The sequence below is a fragment of the Serinus canaria genome, chromosome 9 (assembly GCF_022539315.1).
Source record: "Serinus canaria isolate serCan28SL12 chromosome 9, serCan2020, whole genome shotgun sequence".
In the NCBI taxonomy this organism is placed as follows: domain Eukaryota; kingdom Metazoa; phylum Chordata; class Aves; order Passeriformes; family Fringillidae; genus Serinus; species Serinus canaria.
The window spans coordinates 8,409,561-8,431,121 of NC_066323.1; the positions used below are offsets into that span (position 1 = coordinate 8,409,561).

The following is a 21,561-nucleotide window of genomic DNA, read 5'->3' on the forward strand; positions in this document are numbered from 1 at the left end:
CTGCATGGACATCGCCCGAATGAGGGAAGCGAGGTGTGGGGAAGAACACAGCAAGGCTGGTGGAGACGACTCAGAGCCAAGGGAATTCCCTGCCTGCCCCGAGCCTCCACTCCGAGCTTCCGGGTCCCGCCCCACGCCGGGGTCTCCCGAACTCCCGGTACCGGGACCCCGCGGGACGCCTCGGCCGCGGACAGAGGCGCTCGCAAAGGCTGCTGGAACTCGCAGTTCTGCCTGTGAACGACGCAGGGCACGTTAGGAACTGTAGTTCAACGTAAGGGAAGCTGGGAGGGGTAGTTCGGTTACGGCAGAGCGGCCGCCTCACCGCGAGGGCTAGACTACATTTCCCAGCAGGAAGCGCGGTATGGCCAGGGTCCGGGCCTTGGGCGCCTCGGGGGTACGGGGGCATCGGGGCCGGGCGCGGCGGCGGGGCCGGGCCGGGACCGAGCCGGGGGCTGGGCCGGGACAGATCGGGGAGCCGGACCCGGGTGGGAGCCTGGGCCAGGCCTCGGGCTGGGTCACGGGTGCTGGGCCTCGGCGCGATCCCGGGTGCGGGACTGGGCCCTGGCTGGGCCCGGGATGCAGCGTCGAGCCGGGTACCGGGCACCTGTGGGTGCTGGAGGTGAACTGTCCCCGCTGGCGCTGTGGGTGGGCATGGCCCTGGGGCGTCAGAGCGTGGGGACAGGGGTGCAGGAGCACCTCTGCCTTGGGGTCAGGGGCAATGAGACAAAGCACCGCTTTGGGGACAGGGATCCAGGGACGCCCCTGCCTTCAGAACAGGGGCAGTGGGATGTCCCTGTCATGGGTGACATGGCCGCATTCCCCAGACAACATGCTCACCTTGCAGGCGTTGTCGCCCAAGCCTGGCACCATGGACAAACCCATTACTCCTGGGGAGCTGCTGTGTCTGGGCTCCAGCCTCGCCTTCTCTGGCCTCTTCTATTACCTGTACAGGAAGAAATCCAGAGTCGTGGCACGCATACAGGTAGCCCTGTCTCTTAGATGCCCTTTCCTGGCACTGTCTCTTCCTTGCTGCCCTTCATGCTTTGATTTGTGTGCACACACTGATGCCTGCAGCCTTCTCCATCCTCTGGTAACTTCATGACATGCAGATCTGAGCAGGCCACATCCTGCAGGCCAGAAGTCTCCATAGAGCCATTCTTGGTTCTGCCACTCACTGCCCCGTCCCTGCCCATGCTCACACTGAGTCCATGCTCTTCCAGGAGGCTCCAAAGCTCCAGGTCGATGACAATTTGCCTGCCCTGGTATCTGCAGCTGAGGGGCGGTGCCTGCCTTATGTTGCCCTGGAAGGTAAGGACACCCTGTGGCCCTGCACAAGGAGCAAGGGCCATGATCTCCTCTTTTGGACGTGACACATCCCTTGTCCTTAGGCATAGTGCTGCCAGCCCAGGCTGCACTGACCAGCCACTACCATGAGGGGCTGCAGGGTGTGATCCAGAAACTGCAGCTGAAGGAGCATCGGCTGATCTGGAACAGCTTGGCCCGGAGCTGGTGAGTGATGGGAAGGGGCCGCAGGAGGGGGCTTGCAGCAGTGAGTCCAGACCCCATTGTCTGGGGCTATTGAGAGGCAGAAAATGACTTGGTTAAAGACTTTAGTCCCTATGCTTAGCTCAGCACTGAGAGCTCAGAGCTTCTCTGTGTTGTGGCCAGCAGGAACAGGGCAGTGATCATCCCCTGATACTCAGCACTGGTGAGGCCACACCTCGAGTCCTTTGTCCATTTCTGGGTCACTCAACTCAGGAAGGCCACTGAGCTGCTGGAGCAGGTCCAGAGAAGGGCAGCTGAGCTGGTGAAGGGCTGGAGCACATGTCTGATGAGGAGCAGCTGAGGGAGCTGGGGATGTGTAGCCTGCAGGAGACTCTAAGGTGGCCTTCTTGCTCTCTGCAACCCCCTGAAAGGAGGCTGTAGCCAGGTGGGGATCAGCCTTTTCTCCCAGGCAACCAGTGACAAGACAAGAGGAAATGGCCTCAAGCTGTGTCAGGGGAGGTTTTGGTTAGAGATTAGAAAAGAACTTCACATGGAGGATGATTAGACATTGGAATGAGCTGTCCAGGGAGCAGGAGGCTTGACCACCAGGCTTCACCACCACCAGGGAGGTGGTGGAGTTGACATCCTTGAAGGTGTTTGAGGAAAGACTGATGACTGATATTCAGTCATCAGCCTGTTGACAGGCTGATGACTGAATATCATCAGCCTGTCAACTAGACCATGGCATTTAGTGCCATGGTCTAGTTGACAGGCTGATGATATTCAGTCATAGGCTGAACATGATGATCTCAGAGGTCAACCTAACTGATGCTGTGATTCTCCACACTTGCAGGAGCGAGAGCGAGCGGGTGCTCTCAGAGCAGATCTACACAGTCCCCTTCCTGCTGGCCTCGCCAGGCCCTGAGGCAGCCACGCAGGTGAGTGTGGACAGCCCACTCCAAGCCGTCTGCCTGCCCCTGGAGATGGTGTACGAGCGGTTCCAGCAGCCATCCCACGGCTTCCGTGACCTGCTGGGCCAGTACCTGATCGGGGAGAAGCCCAAGGGTATCCTGGAGACGGAGGAGATGCTGCGGGTGGGGGCCGGGCTGACAGGCATCGGGGAGCTGTCCCTGCAACCCGACGGCTCCCTGCACCTCCAGCCACCGGCCCAGGGAGGCGAGTTTTTCCTGTGCCTGGGGGACTGGCAGACGGTGCTGTCGGAGCTGGAGTCGGCCAGCGGGCTCTGGAAGGGGGCAGCGTTGCTGTGCGCAGCAGCGGGGCTGGCTGTCCTCCTGCACGCCCTGTGCCGCGCCTACCGCCGCTCCCGCCCCAGGCAGCAGCAGGAGGACAAGGAGCTGGATGGGGAGGAGGGCGGCGACCGAGCGCCCGAGGACTCCTGCGTGGTCTGCCTGTCGCGGCCCCGGGAGTGTGTCCTCCTGGGCTGCGGCCACATCTGCTGCTGCTTCCGCTGCTTCCAAGCCTTGCCCACCCGCCTCTGCCCCATCTGCCGGGGGCCCATTGACCGCGTAGTGCCCCTCTACCAGGCCTGAGAGCATCTGGGGGTGCCCAGGGAGGGGCAGTGTGAACCGGGCCAAGCCTGGAGCTTGCAGAAATCTCAGCTGTCTCCTCACGTGCAGCTGTGCAATTCCTTTTGGAAGAGAGGGGTCTTGGTGTGCCCTTCAATCTGTTCTGGGGAGGAGGGGAATTACAGCCTTCTCATCCTCCCTTGTCTGCCAGAAGGACCCCCCTAAACTTGAAGGCTTGGGGAAAATCTACACAATGCCTGAGCTGAGGAGCTGAGACCCCAACCCCACACTGGGGCACTACTTTGGCTGCCAGGCTATTCGACTTGTGTCTCTTTCTGAGCCATGACCTCCCAAAAGCCCCGCAGGACTCTCCCTTGTGGTTTTTTCCCAGTGTGTGGATTTATGGGGAGGATTATTAGGGTGAAACCAGGGCTGATGGGACACAGCAAGCACAGTGGAGTGGTAGAGACCCAAACCCCCCTGACCCACTGCAGTGATATACCTCAGTGCCACTTTTGTCCTGCCACCCCAATCCGTGTGCCTACAGCCACTGCCCAGATGACACTGGGGACACCCAGGGACTGGTGGTGATGAGTCCCTTTGCCAGCTGCTCTATCACCAAGATGGGAGCTGTGTCCCTCTGTCACTCTCTGCAGGGAGAACAGCTTTAGGGTGCCACAGAGCTTGCCCGCATGTCCAGCTGCACTGCACCCGGCTTTCTGCTCACCTCCGGACAGGAGCGGGTGTGGGAAATGGCTTGCAGTGGTGTGTGGAGTGATAAAGCCAAGGAGCTGAGCTTGGCCTCACCTCTTCCTTCGCGCCGTTAAGCTGGGGGCTGGGTGGGTGCTGGGAGCCAAGACTCTCCCCTTGGAGGGGTGGGCACCACTGCCTCCCCGCCTTCCTCATCCAAGGAGCTGGCCCTGGTTCACAATGGAGCCCAGGTGCATCTCCTCTAGATGCAGCCCTGGATGGGGGGTGGCAGGACACACAGGACCGTTGCCAAGGTGATTGTGCTCCTTGGGTCTCCATGGCAACTGCTCCCCTGGACTGCTCCCCATCACTGCCTGGCTGCAGTTGCCCAGGCAACCCATGGGCTCTCCTGGCTCCTGCAGCTTTGGGGCACCCAGAGTTTGGGGGTGGGGGACAGTGCTGGCAGGCCACTGTCAGCCAGGTAGCAGTGTTGAGATTGGAGAGGGATGATGTGCCCCCTCCCCAAAGCAGTGGCCACAATTGCAGGTGGGCTGGGAGCTTGCTTGGGTCAAAGGTACCTTGGCAAGGTTGCCCCCAGGACTCACAACCAGACAGGAGGCCCGGAGGACCCAATAAGGCCTCCTGGGACCCACATGCCTTTTTGGGGTCGGGATGTGGGCGGGAGTTCTCTTCCCCCACCCTGCCTTTTTCTCCGCCCAGCCTCTTCCTTGGGCTGCAGAGTGAGCAATTGGGCCCAGATTCCCCCTCTCACCCCCCCCAGCATTGGGCATCCCCCCCGCAGCAGGAGGGATTTCGGGAAGGAGATAAATACCAGATGGGAGAGGGCTGGGCTGCCAGGAACACACTCTCTGCATGCCAAGAGCTGCTGGCGCGAGTGGGCGCGTGGGCCGGGGAGGGCGGGGGGTGCCCCTGCTCCCCGAGACTGCTCACCTCGTTCCCCAGGGCCCAGCAGCCAGACAAGAACAGGACAATTAGAGAGGGGTCTCTAATTCCCCTCACTCCCCTTTGCCCCCAAAGGTGCCCAGGGCAGAGAACACATCCCTTGTGGAGGGAGGCTGCCACCCCCCAGTGCTGGGGCATAGCCTTACTCTAGCCCCACCCGGGTCTCTGCCACTCCCAGGATGCAGACCCAGCTGCCAGTCCTGCCTGGCATGGCTCTGGGCAGCAGCATGACTCACCCCCTCAGCTTGCCACCAGCCAGAGCTTGCTGTGCCAAACCCATGGCACAGGGGCTGGCACAGGGGCTGGCACAGGGGCTGCCCAGCCACGCTGCAGTGCCCACATCCCCAGACAAATGCTGTGTGCCTCTCATGGGTATTTGGTCAGGGGCAGGACAATGGGGAGCCCACAGTGCCTGGGCCGAGCACTGCCCAGCCTCCCTCTGTGTCACACAGGCCACACATCCTGACAGCTGCCTCCTCACACCCACAGGGTGCCCCTGTGTGCCAGCCCATGCCCATGGCCTCCACCCGCTCCCCCCAGGGCTGCCAGCCCGCTCTGCCTGCCTCCCTGTCTGTTGTCATGGTGACCAGATATGTGGTGACAGGCGAGGATGGAGCCTCACACCCCAGCAGGGCTGTTTGCCCAGAAGGGTTGGCTACCCCGGCTTCCTGCTCTTCCCCTGTCAACCCCGGGTCTCGGCAGGGGACCCTCCATGAAGCCCCTGCCCCAGGCAGTGTGCTGGGGGTGCTCCATCTGCTCAGATGCCAGGATCACAGCTGTGTCCCAGGCAGCTCATGTGAGGAATGGGGACAGTGCCATCCTCCTTCCACCTGCCCTGACAGGGCATCTCCCAGGCTGTGCACAGAGACAGACAAACTCATCTCAGTAATGACAACCTGTCTTTCTTCCCAGGGGGAGACACTGCCCCTCCAGGGACAGCCTGATCTTCCCACAGCAGCAGCTGCAGGAACAGCAGAAGATGAGGAGCATGCCACTCCTGCACACTTGCCCTGGGCTCCCCCACAGGACAACTGCCAAGAAGGACACCTGTCCCTCAACATCTCTGCCCTGTGGTGACAGTTTTTACCACAACCATCGTCTCACAAGGTCATCCCCACTGCCTGTTCCCAGCCCAGTGTGTGTCTCTGCTCCCCCAAAACACCTGGATTGTGGCACAAGCAGCACACAAAGTGGCATCCCTATCTGGACTGTGGCTACTGAGAGCCAGCAGCAACAGCCAGGGACAGGCACATCCCCAGCCTTACCATGACATAGTCCCTCCTGCTAGGATAGGGACTCAGGGAGAGCATCAGCGCCAACAGCAGGCACTCAGTGAGGCCTCCAGTGGCTGCCACTGCTGTGAAACAGAAGTGCCATTTCACGTTTCTTGGCAGGGCTAAAAGCAACACAGATGGAGGCACCTGCACTGGCCTCCTGGCATGCCTTGGCAGCCCCCAGCTCTGTGGCACCAGCCCCAGAGCACTACCTTCCAGACGTGCAGCAGGGAAAACCATGGGTCCTGTGGCTGATGCTTCCTGCCTCCTTTCAGATCCCTGACATCCAGTCACTGCCTGCCAGGATACCAACCCCATTCCTGCCAGGCCTTGGACTGGATGGGAGTGCCTGGTGGTTCCTAGCTCTAGCTGCCTGGGGTCCCTGCAGAACATGGGCAGGACGTGCTCCACCAAGCCACTTGCACACACAGGATGATTTTCCACCATAAAACAACTTGAACCATCAGTAACTGCAGGAAAAGCTATCACCTCCATCACCTGGACTAGTCACCCGAATTTCCACAAGGGTGCAGGGCTCAGGAGCAGTATCCAGGTGTGGAGCTAGGGCATGGCAGGGACTGGTGAGCTTCCAGCATGGCCCAAGTGTGGGCAATGCAGCACAACCTCTACTTCCAGCCCCACTGCAGCTGGGAGTCTCATGCTGTGCCTCCTACCCAGCTCCATATCCACCGCGGGGGGCCTCCAGCCCTTGCATCATCCCCAAGGTGTCCCAGCTCAGGGGCTGCTGCCCAGGTTTAAGGAGCCAGGGCAGGAAGAACACCCTGCTTCCCACCCCCACAGCCTCTTCTTTCCGGAAGAGTTGGCTTTGTGTTGGACAAAAGGCTGCAAAGGAAGCAAGAAAGGAGATTACGTGGCTGCTAAAAGACGGATAAGGAAGGTGGGATGAGAGCCAGAGGAAGGAGGGTGCTCATCTGGCTCACCAGGGGGGATGCTACATGCAATGCCAGGGGATGAGGGGTGTCTCTTATGCACACCATTGCCAGCCCACTCACATTCAGGTCCTTGGTACCGTCCCCTGCTACTCAGGGATGAGTGACAAGCAGCACCCTTGGGGAACCAGAGACTAGAGCCATCCCAAGGAGATGCAGAGCCCAGAGCCACAGCATTGCCCTGTCCCACCCACGGCCCAGCTGTGCTGGCACAAATCCAGCCCTCCTCTTGCCTGGGATGGGCACACAGTCCTTCCCATGCCCCAGATCCCAGGCAGCCGCACAGAGCTCCCCCCCACCCCACAGCCAAGTCAAGTAGCTGCCGCAGGTGTGAGGCATTGTGGAGATACAGGTGTGGGATATGTGGGTCTATTTCCAGGGTGACCCATTTCCAGCCTCTCCCCAGCAGCCTGCCAGGCTGGAAGCCCTCCTGGAGCGCTGCACCAGTGCCACTCACATCCCACACAGCCCATCTGCTCCTCTTGTCGCTTACCCCCGGCCCCGCGCGTGCCACGGTCTGCCTGTCCCTGCCCACGGGCAGTGGCACGTGGGCTCAGCAACGGGAAAAGCAGGCCACATCTCAGCGTGGGCCTCTTGCCTATTTTCCCAGGCACTTTTCACAGGAGCAGAAGCTTTCACATGAATAAGTTCAAGCTGGTTCCCCAGCAAAGGCATGAATAAAAGAATTGCCTTGCCAGGAGAGCAGGTACCACTGTCCCGACCTGGCTCTGGTAGGGGACAGCAGGGAACGATATTCTGCAGATCCAGACACAAAGGTAAAAGCATGGCTGAGCCTTCCCAAAATAGAAGAACCTGCCTGCCCTCATGCACCAGCCCAGCTGATGCTCTTCTGCAGCACCTTTCAACAGGATCTCAGACTATGGAGATGCTAGAACAGCAAGATGTACCACAGGGCTGTCTGGAAAACACCACTCTCACCCCCTCAAGATATTCTCGCTGGGCTGTGGGCTGGCATGAATGAAGTGCCATTTCCATTCAGGGATCTGGCTTTGCTTCAACCCAGGGCCCCAACATGAGCAGCGGGACCTGGATGTGAGGGAACAGCAGGAACCAAACTGCTCCAAGACAGGATGGTCCTCTCCAAACAGCTGGGCTGCTCCAAGACAGGATGGTTCTCTCCAACCAGCCATAGCCACTACTGCTGTCACCCTGCAGTCTAATATCCAGGGGTCCAGCTGTACCCACAGTTCACTCAAGAAGCACCAACTTTATCCTGAGCTTAAATAGCCTCCCAGATGCCCCAGGTGACGTGAATGGGGGAGGTCCTGGGTGAGGCTGCTCAGAACCACCAATGCCAATTAATGTAATCACTGCCTTGGCAGTCAACAATGTAGGAGGAAAGATCCAGGGTGGGTCTGGGGTAGAGGTGTGTAGATACAAGTGGGGCTCTGGGGGGGACATTGGGATCACCCCTTTCTGCCCCATTGCAGGTCCCCACAGGGGATAGCCCTTCCCCTTTTCCACAGAGAGCCCCCAGGGAAGGATCAGTGGGACAAGGGGTGTCCCAGGGCACAGTCCCCACGCGGCCACACTTACAGATGCCTGCAGAATTACACCTGTGCGCCCCTCATTCCTGCAAAGATACAGAATGGGAGGATGTGTACAAACACACGAACTTGTAAGGGCCAAGAGGACTGGCAGTGGTTGAGGCAGGACTGGTGTGGCTTCAAGGGGGAATCCCAGCACTGAATGGGGCTACAGGAGTGGGTGCCTGGATGGGTGCTGGGCAAGGGACACAAGTGAGGGGCTGAGGTAGACCCAGGGTGGGAGCTGGCCTGGAATCCTGAGGGTTGAGCTTTCTGGTCTGTGGAGTGCTGGGGGACTGGAGCAGGATGTTGGGGGTCTGTTTGGTCACCTCTGCATGCCAGGAGAGGGCCCAGCTGTGTCTGGTGGTCCTCAGCTGTCTGACCCGGTGGCACCCGGCTGTGACAAGGGTTTCCCCTCCACAGGGGTACCCCGTGGTTGGGGGCACCCCCGAGGAGAGGCGGCCGCCTCGGACAGGCTGTGCCGGGGGGAGCCCTGCGCTCTGGGGCCGCGGCAGGAGCCGGGGCGGTGGCGTGGTCGGGTCCCCATTCCGAGCGGGCGGTCCCCGGGCACCGGCCCTGGGGGTCCCCCGTCCCTGTCCTGTCCGGGCCGGGCCGGGCCGCGGCGCTCCGGAGCCGCCCCCCGCCGGGGGGGTCCCCGCTCCCCCCGGATGCATGACTTCATCCTTCCGCCCGGGTTTCCTCCCCGCCGCCGCCGCCGCCGCCGCAGACCGGCTCCCGGCTCGGCGCGGCGCGGCTCGGCCCGCTCGGCCCCGCCATGTCGCAGGTGCTGCCCTACGGCGAGGACAAGGTGGGCCGCTACGGCGCCGAGCCCGAGGCGGGGGAGCTGCCCTTCAGCTGCCGCCTGCAGGACACCAACGCCTTCTTCGGGGGCAACCAGGGCAAGCGGCCCCCCAAGCTGGGACAGATCGGCCGCGCCAAGAGAGGTACCGCCGACCCCCGCCTCTGCCCCCTAACCCCGCCTCAGCCCCGCCGCTTCCCCGGGACCCCCGCATCTGCCCTTCAGCATCCCCGGGTTTGTCCCGGGACCCTCGGATCTGCCCTGCAGCATCCCCGGCATCCCTGGTGCTGACTCTTGCGTCCCCGGCACTGCCCCACGGCATCCTCGGAACCCCCCATCTGTCCTGCAACGTCCCCGGCACTGCCTCCTGCATCCCTGACGCTGCCCCACCGCATCCCTGCGACCCCCGCATCTGTCCTTGCATTCCCGGCTCTGCCCTGGAATCCCCGCTCTGCCCTGGAATCCCCGCTCTGCCCTGCAGCATCTCCGGATCTGCCCTGCAGCGTCTCCGGATCTGCCCTGCAGATCCCTGGCACTGCCCCTGCCCCCCGGCATCCCGAGCACTGGCCCTTGCATCCCCAGCACCTCCCCATAGCAACCCCAGGATCCAGGATTCTGCCCTTGCTTCCCCGGCATTCCCGGCACTGTACAGTGCATCCCTGGCACCCCCAATATCGCCTCACGAGATCCCCAGACTCCCGATTCTGCCTTTGCATTCTCAGTTCTGCCCCATGGCAACCCCTGTCTCTGCCCTGCAACATCCCCAGCACTGCCCCACTGCATTCCTGCGACTCCTGGCTCTGCCTTGCATCCCCAGCACTGTCCCCTGCCACCGCCGCCAGCATCCCCAGAATCTCCATCTCTGCCCTACATCAGCTCCAGCACTGTCCCCCGGCAACCCTGAGACTCCCCAGCTCCGTGACTGACACCCGCCCCCAGAACCACAGGCTCCCCCATCTCCTGCTCCAGACACCACGCTGTTCCCCCAACAGCCTCCCAGTGCTGCCCTGCAACAGCCTCCGCCTCATGCCGGGACTACCCCTGGGATTACCCTGCAGCCTCCCTGGGGCTGCCCCCGGGACTATCCCCCAGCACGTCCATGAGTGCCCCTGGGAGCCCTCAGGAGTGCTCCTCAGCACCCCCGGGACTGCCCCCTTCTCATTCTGGATAAACAAGCCTGTACCCGAGGATCACCAGAACAGCACTCCTTGCCCCCTGAACCTCTGTCCCTTCACATTTCTGCCTGCCGCAGAGACCACCAGCAGCCTCTGGCCATGCTGATCAGCAAATCCCCCCCACTTTACTGCCCCCTTAGGACTCCATGAGCCCAGCTGTGTCCTGCCCCCCTGTACTTCACCTCCTGCAGCAGAGACCCCAGCAGCATCTCCCCTGCTTCCATCAAGACCCAAAGAACTGCCCCTCTCTCCTTCCTGCACCCTGATCTGTCACCATTGATCCTTCCCAATGCCTTGGGGACCCTTAAAAATATCCCCCCCCGTTTTTCCTGCAGCCCCCATCCCACCTGCTTGGGGGTCCTCTATAGGCAAACACTCCTTATCCTGCAGGGATGAGGGAGGGGAGAGTTCCCCCCCAGCTCCAACACACCCCAGCCCCACGGGGGTGAGTGCTGCCTGCTCCACTGCCCCCTTTTGCAGTGTTGGCGGCTGGGTCTAGCATCACCCCCGGGCTAATGGGGGATGGTTCTCCTTCGGTCGTGTTGGGGGGTCCATCTGCTCTCCCAGTGATTCTGGTCTGGTTAATCCACCCCCAGGAGGGTGATGGAGGGCATTACTGAACCCCCCCCCAACTAGTGATATTTGGGTGGGGGTCTGCCCTCCACCCCCAGAGTGATGTTGATGGGAGGTAGCTGCCCAGGCGGTCATGGTGTGGGGTAGGGGAAGGTGTCTGTGCGTGTAGCTCCCTGGTGATACTAACGGGGGTCTGTCCAGCCTCCCATCGCTGCTGCTGCTGCTGGGGAGGGGGCTGCCCAGTGGGTGATGCTGAGGGGGGGGTGTCTCTCTGGAAGGTGACATGACCAGGGGCTCTCCAGCCCCCCACGGTGACACTGATGGGGGCTCATGCAGCCCGCCATGCTGGTGGGGGGCTGTCCGCAACCCCCCCCAGTGATGCCGATGGTGAGGGTGGGTGTCCTGCGCAGCGGGTGATGCTGATGGGGGTCTGGCTGCCACCCCCGCCGAGCAGGCGGTGCCCCCCCCGCTGGGTCATTACCCATTCCAGTCCTGTTGCTCTCATCAGCGCCTGCCGCAGAGAGGAGGGGGGGGTCCTTCCTGGTCTATTCCTGCCCCCCCCCTTCCCTAATCACCCATCCAGAGGCAGCCAGCTGGCTGCAGGGGGGATGCTGCCCCTACCCAAGCCGGGCAGGGGGGTGATCCCCCATCCTTCATCCCCACTGTACCCACCTTAACCCCCTTTGCCCCGCTGCCCAGCACCCGGGGGCACACCTGGAGCCTGAAGGGGGTGAGAGCCGGGGTAGAGGGGCAGAGGCTGTCGCATCCCCTCGCCCACGCGCCCCCCCTGTCCCCGCAGTGGTGATCGAGGATGACCGGATAGACGAGGTGCTCAAGGGCATGACGGAGAAGTCGCCGCCGGGGGTGTAAGCCGGGACCCGCCGCCAGGACCCGCCGGCCGAGCCCCGCTCCAGCCCGCCGCCCCGCATGCTGGCTGGACCGCCGACGAGGAGGGGGAGGCCATGCCCGCTGCCCCCCCCGGCCCGGGGGGGGGCCCTGCAGCCACCACCACCCCCCCCCGAGCCATGCACTTTACCCCTCCGCCTCCCCCGGGGCCGGGACAAACCGCCGAGCCCCCCACCCTGGGCGAAGACCCCCCTCCCCGGGGAAGGGGTCCAGCCCCCTGCTCCGTGGCGCGTCCCCCCAATCCTCCTTGGCGGAGGGTCCCCGAAATCCGGGGCCACCCGGCCCCATGAGCTGGGGGGGGAGCGCTGCTGTCCAGAGACATTTTTTGCTCCATCGTTTTTTGCATGAGCTTGGTGGCCCGGGCGGCCGGCCCGGGGGCCGAGGGTCAGCCCCACCACTCCGGCACGCTTCTTTTTAAACAGAAACTCCTCATATTTGTATTTTTATATCCGAATCTTTGTTAAAAACGATCTGCTGACGTTGAGATGTCAAAGTAACTGCATCGAGAAAACAAACGAAAACAACCAACCAACCAACAAAAAAAAGGTTCTTATTTTTTTCCATAAGAAAAAAAAGACAAAAAAGAAGAAAAAAACGAGGGCAAAAATTAAAGGGGGGGCGAGAGTGATGGAGGGAGCACAAGGAAAGCCACAGGAGGAGGGAGGGGAGCAGGGACCCCCTGGCCCGACCCCCCACTGGCAGGCAGCAGGAGCACCGGAGGGTTTGGCAGCATCACCGGCCGCTGCAGTTCCTTCCCGGCAGCACCGGGGCAGAGCCCACCGGGGCCAGCTGCAGGTGCCAGGGGGGTCCCTGCACTGCCCCTCGCTTGAGGGTGGTGGGGTCGGGGGAGAGTGGGGAGGGCAGGGACCGGCCTGAGTCGTTGTTTTTAATTTTATACTTTAATTTAATTTTATTTTTTAAGAAGCTTCTCGGGGGGTTCTGATGTGCATGAGAAACTTGTCATCTTTTTCAATAACCTACGAGTGGCATTTATGGAGACAACGATGCAAAAAAAAAAAAAACCCACAACAAAAAAAATACAAACAAAAAACTGAGGAAAAAAAGAAAAAAAAAAGGAAAAAAAAGATACTTGTGTCATGATGTTCTACAAATGATCCATTGTAAATTTAAATGCCATTTTTCACTGTACTGGTGAACAAAATGCAATGAATAAAATACATTCATGTACCCAGGTGAAGCCGGCAGTTGCCTGCTCCTTTCTGTCCCCTCCTCGTGCCAGCTGGTTTTTGGGGTACCTGTGGGATGGGGTGGCGTGGCCAGGATGGGGGCTGACCCCAGAGCCCTTTGCTGGCTCCTGGTGCAGGGGGAGCCGCTGGCTGACCCACTTACGCCTTCTGCCCGAAATAGCAGCCCAGCAGCTCATGCCTCTGTGCTGTCACCACCCAGGAGGGGGTCCCTTTTGCCTACCCCAGGGGGAGTTGGTGCCCAAAGAGCCTCTGGGGACACTGCCAGTGGCACCCATGCACCTGCCACACTAGCAGACACACGCAGCCAGTCCCGCCAGCATGCGGTGGCCCAGCCGTCACCCACCCTGGCACACATGTGTCACCATGCTGCTGGCCCCAGGCACAGGGTGACACGGGCCAGGCGTGTGCAGCACACCAGGACTGTCACCACAAGCAGGAGTGGGGATGGATGGGGAAAGAAGCAGATATGCTGCCCTTCCTGCCCTGTGGTACCGCCTGCCCCATGCTGGCACATTCCAGCCTGGACCCCCCCGCTACTTGGGGGGTGACAAGGACAAGGTGCCCTTACACACCCCCAGGGCCAGGTCCTGGTGCAGGATGGAGTGGGGGGGGGGGGAGTGGGGAGTGGACCAGTGGGCACCTCCAATCCTGCCCCCCATAGCCAGTGCCAGCATCCCCATTCTGCCCTCAGCCTGGCTGTCCATGCCAAGGGGGAAGGGATGGGGGACAGGGAGCCACTCCCTGCAAGATGGATGGGTGAAATTAAACCTGATTTGATTTCTTTACTGGCTGCAAAGCCTGGAGTCCTGGCTGCTCTCCAGCTCAGCAAGGAAAGGCCAGGGAGGGGGCACAGAATCACCAGAGCATCCCTGTGCCCCTGGAGGAGGCCAAGCACCCCCCTCTTTCCTTCCATCACCCACACCACTGGGCAGCTTGCAGGGGGATGCACTGGTTCCCTGCCTCCCACGTGTGAGGATAGAGCATCTTAAGGCTTTACTGGGTGGGGGCAGGCAGGCAAGCCCCCGGGTCACAGCTGGATGGCGAGGAGATAGTCCTCGTCGTCATCCGGGGGGGCGGGGGGCGGCGGCGGGGCGGGGGCCGGGGTGGGCTGGTGCAGGCGGCGCCCCAACACCACGTCCTGGGGTTCCAGGGGCTGCCCCTTGCGCATGACGTACAGGAAGTAGTGGAAGGCACCGGCGTCCCCGTCCCTGCAGGCAGCGTGGCGCAGGGACCAGCCAAAGGCCTCCTGGGCATAGTGGGGCTTGCGGAAGTGGGGCTGGGCGAATGTGATGGAGATGAAGCAGCCCCCTGGGCGCAGCACCCGGCTCACCTGTGTCAGGAAAAGCCCCAGGATGGGGTGGGGGAACACAGTGAGGTTCACTGCTTTGGCTCCGTTCCCAGGGACCCAGTCACCATCTGCCAAAGACCCCTCCCAGCCTTTTCCATCACACCCCAAAACCTCTTGTCCTAACCTTGACCCCCCATAGAGAAACTCCGGTTCTGACCTGTCCCCAGACCACCAACAGGGTGAGGCAATCCGGAACAGGGATCCCCATGCTCCACCTCTCCCTGTGCCCCAAAACTCTTCACTCCCACCCACAGCAGACACCATAGAGACCCAACCCTGGCATGGGAAAGCTTCACCCTTTCGAGCACAGGAATCCCACAAGCACAGCATGGGACACCCATCCCACCCACTTCTCCTCAGACCACCCAGTACTACCACCAACACCCAGAATCAGAGGGGGATGCAGGGGGTGTTTGATGGGAAAAGACTCAACCCTTTTAATCACCATTTTCTCCCTGCTGGAATTAAGCCCCGCTAACAGGATGGAAAAGAACATCAATTTTCCTGCTTGGCTTTATCCAATGTCAAAAGGCTTTTACGGCCAGCGCCGGCGTGCTCGGCATGCAAAGGCAATGCCCGGAGTGGGCGGGTGTCCAGCCCCCTCCCCGGCACCCTGCCCCAGGCAGGGACACCCCCAGCCCCCCCAGCAAGGGCAGAGAGTCACCACTGCAGGGGACAGGGCTGGAGGCCAACTGGGGGGTTTCCCAAGCTCTGGTTTAATCCTGCTGGGAAGCTCCAGCTGGGGAGCTCTGGCTGGGGCCAGTGGAGGGGACAGGAAGCCTGCGTGCCCTCCCCTGCTGCGGCGGTGGCTTTTGAACCAAACCCTACCGGTTTTGGCCAGGAAAAGGGGAAGGCAGTTCCCTACATCCCTCTCTGGGCACCTGGCTCAGTATCCCTCCCTGCTAAGCGCCTGAAAATCTGTGCTGGGAAGACCCCACAGCTTCCCAAGCGATAGGCAGGGAGGGGGGTCCCCGGAGGTGGGGGCAGACAGGGATCTCCGGCTGGAACTGAGCTGCATGTCCACATCCATCCCTCGTTAATAGAGCAATAATGGCCGTTGCTTGGAGACGAGTGCAGGAAACCTTCCCATCCGTCAGCAGGAGCAGGGGGGCTGAGGGGGCCGCTCCTTGCTCCCGCCACACCCGCTGTCCCCAGCTCGATGGGACAGGACATCCCTGGGATGTCCCCACAGTCAGGGTGGATTTTCAGGTTCTTACATGCCCCCAGGGAGAGGAGGACAGAGGCTGTGAACCCCCCAGTGAAGGGGGATGAGGCTGGGAAGGCAGGTGCAACGGACAGACCCCTCTGAAGGGACCTTCAAAACAGGGAGCAAATGGGAACACCCAGTGAATCCCCCTGGGGATGAGGACAGCAGGGACTGGCTGCGGGTGGAAGCTGGTACCCAGCAATGCTGGGGGAGGGCAGGGATTGAGCAGAGGATTAAAAAGCGAAAAAAAAGGGAAAATTAAATCCCTGCCGTTTGGCAAAATGACAAGGACAGGCAGCAGCGCTGGCAAGGAGGGCAGGGCACGGATAGCGAGCACAGCCCCACTGCCCTGGAGGGGGTTGCACTCCCTCCCAGGCTCAGCCAGGCAAGAGAGGATTGGGAGGGTTGTCAACAGCCATGAACACCCTCCCAGCACCCCGTGCCTGCAACCCCAGGGTGCCAGGGAGGTGCAGCAATTAATTATCCTGGCAGTTATTCCCGCAGGGTGGGAGAGGCTGCCAGGACCCGCACCCCCGCGCCGGGACAGGTTCAATCCGGTCCTGCCACCGCCAATTAACAGGGCCCTGAGGCATCACCCGTCCCCGTGGCAACGCCACGGCCCTGTCGATGCTGATGGGAGTTGCCATGGCAACACCAGACCAGATGATGGGGACCCCGGCTAAGGCGATCGAAGCTGGGGTGGAGGGTGCGGGGGGGGCCGGAGCTCTCACAGCCCCACGGTCATCACCTTGCCCTGGGCAGGCAGGGCCACCTCGGTGTGTCCCCCTGGGTCCCCTACAGCTACCCACACTACGATGGGGCCCATTTTTCCAGCCAACTCTTTGTATTTAGCATGCAAATAAAGAGAGGGGTCATCCAGTCCCCCAGCAGGAGCCAGGGACATATCCTGCTCCATCCACCTTCCTGGGGAGTAGATGATGGGCTGTAAGAGGGGGCAGTCTCCTACCCCCAGGAGTGCTGGGAGCTCCCCAGGTGCCCCCCTGCAACACAGCTGAGGCGCAGCCCCGGCTGGGAGGACAGAAACACTGGCTGGGGCACCCGTAGGGAAGCAGGGTAGTGAGCAGGCACTCAGCACCTTCCCCCAGCCCAAACGGGGATGGGGTCCACCCTCTGCACCCCTCCTCAGGTCCCCCCACCCCATACCTCTGCCAGCACCCGGCGCATCGCAGCGGCTGCCTGGGGCGAGACGTGCCAGGGGTCAGTTTCCTCCACCATGAGCACGTCGAGGGTGCCCTTCTCCAGCACCACGTCGAAGGAGGCGTCAGGGAAGGTGAGGGCGCGGATGTCCATGACGGCCCAGCGCAGGCCGGGGCAGCGGGCGTAGCGGGCGCGCATGGCCGCGATGCAGGCGGCCGAGAAGTCGATGCTGGTGACGTCGGTGTAGCCCAGCTCGTACAGGTCATGGCTCAGGGCGCTGTTGCCACAGCCTGTGTGGGGCACAGCTCACACAAGGCTCGGGGTGCCCGTGGGGGTGCTGGCACCCCAACTCTGTTCCCGTGGTCCAGGGGAGGGTGCGGGTGGGCTGGGGCTGCTGGACAGGGGCAGGTCATGGCTTTGATGCCAGCTAGTGAGTGTTGGGCGAGTCACTAATTACCACTGTCCTGCCAGATGGCTACTTTGGGCTCCTATCCTGGGGCAGCCCTGCACACCCGATCCCCTCACCTTGGGTGGGAGGTGTGGGGAGGCTGGAGGCAGGAAAGAGGCAGGGGCGTCCCCAGTTATTCCTCCCGCAGTGCTGTGGGGCAGGAGCCGGCTGCGGTCCCAAGAGCCTGCTGGGTAACTCCAGTGGGAAAACAAGGAACTTCGGCGGGGGGAATTAACCGGGTTCGATGGCGAGAGGGATGGAAGAACTGGTGCCTCAGCGGGACACGGGGAGACACGGGAAGAGCCCCACTACCAAGCCCTCCCCTCGGAGTCGCTCCACCGGGGCTCGGCCGCTCACCGGGGGGGCCGAGGGGAAGCCCGGGGAGGGGGGCGGATTTGGGGGCTATTAAGCGCAGCTGGCAGCGGCTGATCCGCTAACAGGATCGGTGATTACACCCGCTTAATCCCGCCATCGGATCAGACCGCAGGTGGGATTACGGGGCAGTTATACCCGCCAGCACCCCCGGCACTGGGGCCACCCCGCCGGGCCGGGCTGGGCGCAGCTCCCGGTACCGGCCCGCTGCCACACCGCCCCCTGGCGGCTAGCGCCAGCGCATCCACCAGCGGGACCCCGAGCCCCGCCCGCCCGCCCTCCACCGGGCACACCGGGCACGGGGCACGTACCGAGGACGAGGATGCGGTCACCGGGGCGCAGCTCGGGCTCCAGCTGCGGGAGAAACCGGGAGAGCCCCCCCAGCCACTCGCGGGTCTCGGCGCCCTCCCGCCGGTACAGCTCGTCCCAGAACCGGCGCCGCCCGTACCGGGGGGGGGCGGGGGGCGCGCGCCGCCGCTCCATGCCCGGGCGCGGGGCGGGAGCACCGGGCGCCACGTGCCGCCCGCGCCCCCACGTGCGCCTTCCGGTCCGGGCCGGTGCGCGCCTTAAGGGCTCCGGACGGAAACACGGAGCGGAATGGCGGCCGGGCGGGGGGCGGCGGTTTTGCGGCGGGCATGGCGGGAGCGGCGGGCGGCTCTGCTGGAGCCCCGCTACACCCCGCTGGTGGCCGCCTGCCTCTGCCTGGCCGAGGGCGGCGTCAACCTCTGGGTCATCCGCAGGGTCCCCTGTGAGTGCCGGGGCCCGGCCCGGCCCGGCCCGGCCTGGCGCTGCCTGGGGCTGCCCGCGGGGATGGCGGGGCCGGTCCAGCACGGCGCGGGGCGGTCCGAGGACAGGGACAGCTCGGCCCCGGGGTGGGCGGTGATGGCGGGGTTGTCCCGGGGCAGCGTGGAGGGCGGGGATGCCGCGGGCACGGGGACAGCCCTGCCCCGGCCCCTCGGGTGACAGCATCCCCGGGCAGGGGGATAGGGCCGGGCGGGGCGCCTGGATGGGGCCAGGGAGGGACGCGGGGCTGGGCTGGGGGTCCTGGATGTGGTGGCACGGGAGGAGCCCATGCCGACAGCATGGCAGGGAGGCATAGGGTCAGGCTGGCGGCTTTGGAGGTGGGTCAGCTCCTGCAGTATCACCCGAGCGCCGCCTGACCCCGTCGTCCCACAGACACCGAGATCGACTGGAAGGCCTACATGCAGGAGGTGGAGGGGTTCGCCAACGGCACCCTCGACTACACCCAGCTGAAGGGTGACACCGGCCCACTGGTGTAAGTGACAGGGACACCCAGCTCTCTGTGACCTGCGGCTCCCGGAGGGGCCGCAGGGCCCGGCCCCTCACTCCCATCTCCCCACAGCTACCCCGCCGGTTTCGTGTACATCTTCCTGGGGCTGTACCATGCCACGGGCCGCGGCTCCGACATCCGCCTGGCTCAGTACCTCTTTGCCGGCCTCTACCTCCTCAACCTGCTCCTCGTCTTCCGCATCTACTGCCGGACCAACAAGGTACCGTGAGGCCAGGGCTCTGCTGAGCCCTCAACCCGGCAGAATGGACACGGGCTCAGGGCTGGGGTGTGGAGGAGCTCAGCAGCAGCAGGGAGCCCAGGACAGGCTGCTGATGACCTTTCTGTGTTTCTGTTCCCTGCAAGGTCCCTCCATATGTTTTCTTCTTCATGTGCTGTGCCTCATACCGCATCCACTCCATCTTTGTGCTGCGGCTCTTCAATGACCCTGTGGCCATGGCCATCCTCTTCCTCGCCATCAACCTCTTCCTGGAGGAGCGCTGGTCCTGGGGCTGCCTCCTCTTCAGGTGAGGGGCTGGGAGCTGCTCTCCATGGCTGCTGGGTGTGTGAGCCAGCTCAGCCCCAGGAGGAGGCTGCGCTTGGCTCAGGGGCTGCCAGGGCTCCGTGTGGGGTCCGCAGTGGTAATGCAGCTTCCTGCTCAGCCTGGCTGTGTCTGTGAAGATGAACATCCTGCTCTTCGCCCCTGGACTCCTCTTTCTCCTCCTTCAACGGTTTGGTCTCCTGGGCTGTATCCCCAAGCTCTGCATCTGTGCCCTGCTCCAGGTGGGTCCCTGTTTGCACTGGCCGCAGCAACAGGGAAGAGTGGGTTGCCTTGCCAGGCTGCAGAGCCATGGGTGGAGACAGTGGTACCAGCACCTGTGGCCTCTCACAGCAAGCTGGGTGTTGATAAATAATTTAACTCACATGACTTTCATCTTGGGCTGACTGTCCCTGTCACCACACGTGGCACTGGGCTTCTCAGGAGGTAGCTGGGGTAACAACAACCTGGTGTAGGGCTCTCTGATGTTGCTGCTGTGTCCCTGCAGGGGATTCTGGGCCTGCCCTTCCTGCTGGTGAACCCCGTGGGGTACCTGACTCGCTCCTTTGACCTGGGCCGCCAGTTCCAGTTTAAATGGACGGTGAACTGGCGCTTCCTCCCAGAAGATGTTTTCCAGAATCGAGTCTTCCATGCTGCTCTGCTCCTGGCTCACCTGGCAGGCCTGGGGCTCTTTGCACTGCACCGCTGGCACAGGTGAGACCTGCAGGATACAGATCCATGACTCCCCTGCCCCTGCAGTGCTGCAGTCCTGGGATTGCAAGTGTGAGTTGGAGGGCAGTTACTGTTCTGTTCTGGGGAGTGTATGGCCCAGGCACTGGGGCTCACAGGGGAATGTTGGGTTGTAAGAGACTTTCAGCAGCTGAGATCAATGTTTGTTCTTCCCTCTCAGTTCCAAAGAGAACATCCTGACTCTGTTGAAGGATCCTGCCAAAAGGAAACCTGCATCCCCTCGCTTGACTGTCAACAATATCCTTTGGCAGGGTGGGCAGCAAGGAGAGAGGGAGAAGGCAGGGCAGGGAAAAACTGGTTAGGTCCCAGGTCATGCAGTGCTGTTGTACCAGCCTGCCCTGGGGAAAGGAGCTATGCTGGGGAGCTGTTGTGGGACCACACCTTCAGCCTCCTGTGTTTGCACCCTTAATGCCAGTGCACGGATTGTCTTCATCCTCTTCTCCTCCAACTTCCTGGGTGTCTGCTGCAGCCGCTCCCTGCACTACCAGTTCTATGTCTGGTATTTCCATACTCTGCCCTACTTACTCTGGTGCACCCCGACCACCAAGCTGGCCCACATGCCCAAGTACGTGCTGGCCGGGACGGGGAGCACCCATCTGCTGGGGGTCTGGGAGTGAGGGTGGTTGGTGTGTCCCCCATGCTGACCCCCAGCTTTCCCCCTGCACAGGGTGCTGCTGCTGGGCGTGATCGAGCTCTGCTGGAACACCTACCCCTCCACAGTCTGCAGCTCCCTCTCCCTGCACATCTGCCACGGACTCATCCTGCTCCAACTCTGGTACGGCACAGCCCCCACACCAGTGTCACACACCCCTACACCAAGCAGGAAACCCACAGCCACGTCCAAGAAAGCCCAGTGAGTGGGGATGGCTGGCCAGTGGGAACTGGCCTTTGGAGCTGCCCCATCTGCTTGTTCTTTTCCCAGCTGACTCCCAGGCTGCCCACAGCAATCCCAAGAGGGCCATGAGCCCTGGAACTGTGCAAAAGGGGCAGGTGTGGGGACCCCCAAAAGGCAGGACTTCCTGAATAAAGGGGCTTTGTGTGCCCTTCCCCAAAATCCTTGTCCTGTGATGATGTCCCTGGACTTGTCGCACCTGAGGGAAGGCAGATCATCTTGAGCCGTGAGCACTCTCGCTTCCCAGCTGTGGGAAAGGGGTGCCCAGGGCTAGGCAGGAACCTCTGCAGTGAGGTTAGAAGAGAGGAGCTGCAAAACTGCTTTGCATCACAGTTTCATTTTGCTTTGATGGAGCCCAGGAGTCCCTCCAGTACAGCTTTTCCTATTCCCCTGCCTGCTCCCTCCCACCAGAGATGGTTGGGAAGGGGGTGACCCCCTCCTAGGATTCTGGTGAGTCCTGTCAT

General features: G+C 62.3%; 4 protein-coding genes and 1 long non-coding RNA gene across 5 annotated transcripts; 3 read left to right on the forward strand and 2 right to left on the reverse strand.

Moving 5' to 3' along the window:
• Positions 1 to 196: 196 nt before the first annotated feature.
• LOC127059889 (uncharacterized) lies at positions 197 to 1,268 on the reverse strand. The gene is made up of 3 exons (XR_007778206.1): positions 1,200 to 1,268; positions 838 to 943; positions 197 to 231 (listed from the first exon to the last, which is right to left on the reverse strand). It is a non-coding gene; the product is annotated as an uncharacterized LOC127059889 (long non-coding RNA).
• On the forward strand, positions 353 to 3,806 carry LOC103815337 (mitochondrial ubiquitin ligase activator of nfkb 1-A-like). Its single transcript, XM_030226977.2, has 5 exons — positions 353 to 394; positions 845 to 982; positions 1,221 to 1,308; positions 1,389 to 1,509; positions 2,339 to 3,806. The coding sequence occupies exons 1-5, from the start codon at positions 362 to 364 to the stop codon at positions 3,033 to 3,035; spliced, it is 1,077 nt and encodes a 358-aa protein (XP_030082837.2). The 5' UTR covers positions 353 to 361; the 3' UTR covers positions 3,036 to 3,806.
• A 5,358-nt stretch (positions 3,807 to 9,164) lies between these two features.
• CAMK2N2 (calcium/calmodulin dependent protein kinase II inhibitor 2) lies at positions 9,165 to 13,086 on the forward strand. The gene is made up of 2 exons (XM_050977830.1): positions 9,165 to 9,379; positions 11,782 to 13,086. Exons 1-2 carry the CDS (start codon positions 9,211 to 9,213, stop codon positions 11,850 to 11,852), a joined length of 240 nt encoding a protein of 79 aa, XP_050833787.1. The 5' UTR covers positions 9,165 to 9,210; the 3' UTR covers positions 11,853 to 13,086.
• Positions 13,087 to 13,238: 152 nt separating this feature from the next.
• EEF1AKMT4 (EEF1A lysine methyltransferase 4) lies at positions 13,239 to 18,112 on the reverse strand. The gene is made up of 3 exons (XM_030226978.2): positions 17,941 to 18,112; positions 16,816 to 17,099; positions 13,239 to 14,426 (listed from the first exon to the last, which is right to left on the reverse strand). The coding sequence occupies exons 1-3, from the start codon at positions 18,110 to 18,112 to the stop codon at positions 14,124 to 14,126; spliced, it is 759 nt and encodes a 252-aa protein (XP_030082838.2). The 3' UTR covers positions 13,239 to 14,123.
• Positions 18,113 to 18,226: 114 nt separating this feature from the next.
• ALG3 (ALG3 alpha-1,3- mannosyltransferase) lies at positions 18,227 to 21,259 on the forward strand. The gene is made up of 9 exons (XM_030226976.1): positions 18,227 to 18,377; positions 18,806 to 18,905; positions 18,993 to 19,140; positions 19,284 to 19,444; positions 19,580 to 19,700; positions 19,964 to 20,169; positions 20,366 to 20,442; positions 20,626 to 20,770; positions 20,873 to 21,259. Exons 1-9 carry the CDS (start codon positions 18,227 to 18,229, stop codon positions 21,060 to 21,062), a joined length of 1,299 nt encoding a protein of 432 aa, XP_030082836.1. The 3' UTR covers positions 21,063 to 21,259.
• Positions 21,260 to 21,561: the final 302 nt, after the last annotated feature.

What these genes read in the sequence shown, in the direction of transcription:
- LOC103815337 (XM_030226977.2), top strand. Translation starts at nt 362, where the DNA reads ATGGCCAGGGTCCGGGCCTTGGGCGCCTCGGGG. An exon ending in GAGTCGTGGCACGCATACAG is followed by an intron (nt 983 to 1,220) that starts GTAGCCCTGTCT and finishes ATGCTCTTCCAG; the next exon opens with GAGGCTCCAAAGCTCCAGGT. An exon ending in AACAGCTTGGCCCGGAGCTG is followed by an intron (nt 1,510 to 2,338) that starts GTGAGTGATGGG and finishes CCACACTTGCAG; the next exon opens with GAGCGAGAGCGAGCGGGTGC.
- CAMK2N2 (XM_050977830.1), top strand. Translation starts at nt 9,211, where the DNA reads ATGTCGCAGGTGCTGCCCTACGGCGAGGACAAGGTGGGCCGCTACGGC. An exon ending in GATCGGCCGCGCCAAGAGAG is followed by an intron (nt 9,380 to 11,781) that starts GTACCGCCGACC and finishes CTGTCCCCGCAG; the next exon opens with TGGTGATCGAGGATGACCGG.
- EEF1AKMT4 (XM_030226978.2), bottom strand. Translation starts at nt 18,112, where the DNA reads ATGGAGCGGCGGCGCGCGCCCCCCGCCCCCCCCCGGTACGGGCGGCGC. An exon ending in TGACCGCATCCTCGTCCTCG is followed by an intron (nt 17,100 to 17,940) that starts GTACGTGCCCCG and finishes TGCCCCACACAG; the next exon opens with GCTGTGGCAACAGCGCCCTG. An exon ending in TGCGCCGGGTGCTGGCAGAG is followed by an intron (nt 14,427 to 16,815) that starts GTATGGGGTGGG and finishes TTCCTGACACAG; the next exon opens with GTGAGCCGGGTGCTGCGCCC.
- ALG3 (XM_030226976.1), top strand. Translation starts at nt 18,227, where the DNA reads ATGGCGGCCGGGCGGGGGGCGGCGGTTTTGCGGCGGGCATGGCGGGAG. An exon ending in TGGGGCTGCCTCCTCTTCAG is followed by an intron (nt 19,445 to 19,579) that starts GTGAGGGGCTGG and finishes CTTCCTGCTCAG; the next exon opens with CCTGGCTGTGTCTGTGAAGA. An exon ending in GCACTGCACCGCTGGCACAG is followed by an intron (nt 20,170 to 20,365) that starts GTGAGACCTGCA and finishes CTTCCCTCTCAG; the next exon opens with TTCCAAAGAGAACATCCTGA.